Below are 4,566 nucleotides of genomic sequence, written 5' to 3'. Positions count from 1 at the left end.
CTTAACTGGGCCATTTTTTCATTTTTTTAATATTAATAATTGTGTTTTTAATCTATTTAATGATTAAAATATAATATTTAATTATTAAATAAATTTATTAATAAAAATAATAAATGTAATAATTTTTTTATTAATGACATAAATAATTTACCTATTTTTGGTTTTGTTTTGGCTTTTGCTAGACTTTATGACCCCCTGTGTAACAGACGGTGGGTCTTTTGTTCCGCATACCCTTGTCGCACTCTTGGTCATCGTTTGGTGGAGGTGGAGGTTGCCTTTGTGGAGAATCGTCGTTTGAAAGATCATCGTCTTGCTGCGATGAACCGACGCCCATTGCGAAAGTCACTTATTTTGCAGTTAGAGGCGGTAAATTAAGAAATTCATCATCAGTGAATTGAACGTCGACCAAGTGGTACTTACGGTGTTGATATACGAAAATGGACCTGTGATTGTGGAAAATTTCAAGTGTTTCATCTGCCTTGCTCATATGTTATTGTAGCATGTGAAAGTATACGCCAAGACTACACCATTCACATACCAGACGTGTTCAAGATTCAACATGTTTTTACAGTATTGTTAGGAGTGCATTAGTAGTGTTTTCATGAGTCAAATTAACTACCTTTTGAGCTAAAGTTGAGTAGATCTTATGAGTTTTGAGGATTTTATGGTTAGAATTGAACTTCAGAGGTTCGATACTAATTGTAGAACAACTTGCGTCACTTTGGGTGTTATTTGTGCAGATATTGAAGTTGAGAAGTAAAGACGAAGAAACACGCAGGCGTAGAGACTCTAGAGAAGAGAAATCACAAAGAAGTGGGATGAAGCAAAGGCCGAGCCGCGACATTAAGGGGCGAGACACGCCATCCCCTCTGACTTGGGTTCGCGTCGCGCCAATACGTGCCGAGGCGCGGTGGCTGCGTTACAAGGATAAATTGTTATAAATAGAAGCCCTAATCCTCATGAGAGGGAGATCTTTGGTGAACGAAATTCAGAGAGCAATCCTATTCCAGAGCATAAAACAACTTCCGACGAAGAATTCAACATCAATTGAAGACATTCCCTTGATGAAGATGAATCCCTCTATGAAACTTTGTGTGTTCTTCATGGCTATGGAGAGCTAAACCCCATTGTGTTGAGTTTAAGGTAGTAGTTAACCTATGAAGATGCAATTACTTTGATTAATTCCTGTGAACATTTGTTTAAGTTTTATTATCAATGAAAAACCTTGCTTTTATTTTATATCATTAATGAACTATCAATCGAGAGATAGGGTTTATACTTTTGCCCTAGGTTTTTACATTGACTTGTTGATTAATACTCAGAGATGAGATTTTGAAGAAGTTTTCATAAATCATCGCGGTTGATTCCCTTTATCTTTATAGTTATTTTGAGAGATCGAATATCATACCGGTAGAGGTGTCTCTAGAGTGATCATTAGACATAATATCTCTTTTGAGGATGAATGAAGGTAATAACTTAGATAATGTTCACTTGTGGATTAAATGATCAATTACATATGAATAGGTTGATGAACCCTAAAACTCAACATATTCATTCACCATTGTTATTCGTCTTTAAGCTTTTTATCATTCAATTATTATTCTGTTATTTTCAATTTGAGATTAAACAATCAAAACCAATACTTTTCACTAACTCATTATAATTCGACTATAGAACGGCAGCAATATTAACTCAGTCTCTGTGGATACGATATATTAGAAAATATTTACCCAAAATACTTTCAACAAATTGGCGCCGTTGCCGAGGACTATGTCAATATTGCACGCATTGCAATAGTTTTTTATTTTAAGTTATTTCCATTAATCTGGTTGTTTCACGTGTTTGTTAGTTTTTGCAGAATTAGTGTATGCGCAACAAAGTTTCCAGTGATCAACTTCTCTTCGATCCCGAGATCGAAAGAACCGCTAGGAGATTGAACAGCAAAACACGAAGAAGAGCTAACATAGCAAAAGCAAGAGATAACGCAACTGCGACTTCGTCACAATCTTTAGAAACTATTGACGAGTCGTCTGACGGACTCTACTTCCACGAACTATTTGAAGAAGAGCAAGAAGACATTATACAACACGATGTTGTAAACATGGCCGCCACAGCTCCATGTGCAAATAGTCCTCGTCTCAATCCGCAATTCGCGAGGACTGCCGCCAATGGACGGACATCTGAATTGAAGACCGGTATTCTACGACTCATATGTGCAAGTCTTTTCGCCGGATTGGACCATGAAGATCCATACACTCATCTGACTCGATTCTATGAGTTAGCAGGTACTACAGGTGTAGCCCAAGCAGATGAAGAAACATTGTTCAAAAGGTTGTTCCCACATTCTTTACTATCAAAAGCTAAAGATTGGTATCTAGATCAACCCGAAGCAGTTATGACTGATTGGAATACTTTGGAAGAAAAGTTCTTGGAACGGTTTTACTCTCAAAACTGATTCTTTGAAGCCAAAACAGCAATTGCGGTATTCTCTCAAGGAAGTAATGAATCACTAAATGAAGATTGGGAAAGATTTAAAGCTATGTTGAGAAATTATAAGTGACACGGATTCGAAGAAGTAGATTAAATTCACATGTTCCGAAACGGTCTTACACCTACAAATAAGACACTTTTGAACGCGACAGCTGGTGGCTCACTCATGGCCAAAACACTTGTTGAAGCAACTCAAATAATTGAGAGAATGGCTTGGAATGACCGACAAGGTAATCATGACCGAACTATCAGAGGTAAGAAATCGGGGTTGTTGGAGCTAAGTAATAGTGATGCCCTACTTGCTCAGAACAAATTGCTAACTTCACAAGTGGAGCTTTTGACACAACAAATGTCCAAACTTCCACAACAAATCAAAGAGCTTAATGGAGTTTCAAATTCATACCAAGTTGCTAAGTGTGAGTTATGCAAGGGAGATCATCAAACTGGATTTTTCCCACCAGTCTTGGCAGAAGAGGTGAATTATATGAACAACAACTAAGGACAGAGGCAAAATCAATACCCAAACCCTCCGCCGTATCAACAGAATTATCCTCCAAGGAATAACAACCAAGGGTATCAACAAAGACCTAACAATCAAGGGTATCAACAACAAACTTTTCAACCCTACACTCAGCCGCCGCCGCAACAACAAGGAGGACAATCTAAGTTGGAAAAGACTCTGACTCAGTTCATGCAAATGTCAATGACAAACCAGAAAAGCCAGGAAGCCGCAATTAAAAATTTGGAAACTCAAGTAGGGCAACTGGCTAAAGAAATTGCAGCTAATCAGTCAAATGCGACATTCTCCGCCAACACTCAAGAGAATCCTAAAGAGCATTGCAAAGCAGTTGTAATTAGAACTGGTCAGAAAGATGGTGAGGAGGAATTTGAAATCAATGATTCCGAGAAGGAGGATAATAATCGTGCTGCAGAAGATGAGGAGAATGAAATCATAGTGGGTGATATGAATAAAGATGCTGAAAAAATAATGGGCCGCAGCGCGCTAATACACAGTCGCGGCGCGCTAATGATAAAACAACCAGCAGTACGATCCCCAGCCAACATCTCCCATATCCACATGCACCATCAAAGAAAGATCATGCTAGACAGTATGCAAGGTTTATGGAAATTTTCAAGCAATTACAAATTAACATTCCATTCTCCGAAGCCATTGCCCAAATGCCAAAGTATGCAAAATTCATGAAGGATATCTTAACAAAGAAGAAGAAACCAGAAGAGGAAGAAGTTATTGTACTCGATGCCCAATGTAGTGCTATAGTGTCCCGTCTCCCTCAAAAAGCAAGAGACCCGGGACGAGTTACTCTACCGGTCACCATTGGAGATCAACACATTGGGAACGGATTGATAGATCTAGGATTAAGCATCAATCTAATTCCTCTATCAATAGTAAAAATATTGGGAAATATCGAGATGAAGTCAACCAGAATGACCTTACAACTTGCAGATAAGTCCACCACTCTTCCCTACGGTGTTGCACAAGATATGCTAGTAAAGGTAGAAAAATTCCTATTTCTGGTAGACTTTGTTGTGATTGATATGGAAGAAGATAAAGAGTCACCAATTATTCTTGGGAGGCCATTCATGAAAATAGCCCGGATGATGATAGATATTGACGATGGTATCATGAAACTAAGAGTCCAAGACGAGGAGGTATGCTTTAATCTCTTCGAAGCCATGAAACAACCTAAGGATAAAAGTGATTGCTTCCGTCTAGATGTCACCGAAGAGATAGCAATAGAGGTGGCCAGTGAGATACATCTCTCTAATCCGTTAGAAAGATCCCTTGTTGATTCTTTTTAATGTGCTGACTCAAGAGGAAGAAAAGGAAATCGAAGGATTTGTAAAAGAACTAGAGAAGGGAGGAAACATGAACGATAAGGATGAGAAAGTGGAAACATTGGACCCACCAAAATAAGTGAAGGAAACAAAGATGGAACTAAAGCTACTACCAACTCATCTGAAATATGTCTTTCTAGATAAGAAGGGAAAGAAACCAGTAGTTATTAGTTCAAAGCTGACTAAGCAAGAAGAAGAAAGACTACTTCACATCTTACA

General features: G+C 38.3%; 1 protein-coding gene across 1 annotated transcript; it reads left to right on the top strand.

The window, feature by feature from the left end:
• Positions 1 to 3,612: 3,612 nt before the first annotated feature.
• Positions 3,613 to 4,311, top strand: LOC131639592 (uncharacterized). The gene has a single exon (XM_058910074.1). The coding sequence runs from the start codon at positions 3,613 to 3,615 to the stop codon at positions 4,309 to 4,311; it is 699 nt and encodes a 232-aa protein (XP_058766057.1).
• Positions 4,312 to 4,566: the final 255 nt, after the last annotated feature.

This window comes from Vicia villosa, unplaced genomic scaffold, assembly GCF_029867415.1.
Source record: "Vicia villosa cultivar HV-30 ecotype Madison, WI unplaced genomic scaffold, Vvil1.0 ctg.002705F_1_1, whole genome shotgun sequence".
In the NCBI taxonomy this organism is placed as follows: Eukaryota; Viridiplantae; Streptophyta; class Magnoliopsida; order Fabales; family Fabaceae; genus Vicia; species Vicia villosa.
Note: the sequence above shows the minus strand (reverse complement) of the source record. Positions and strands in the feature narration are given on the sequence as shown.

Coding starts and splice junctions, on each gene's coding strand:
- LOC131639592 (XM_058910074.1), top strand. CDS start 3,613: ATGGAAATTTTCAAGCAATTACAAATTAACATTCCATTCTCCGAAGCC.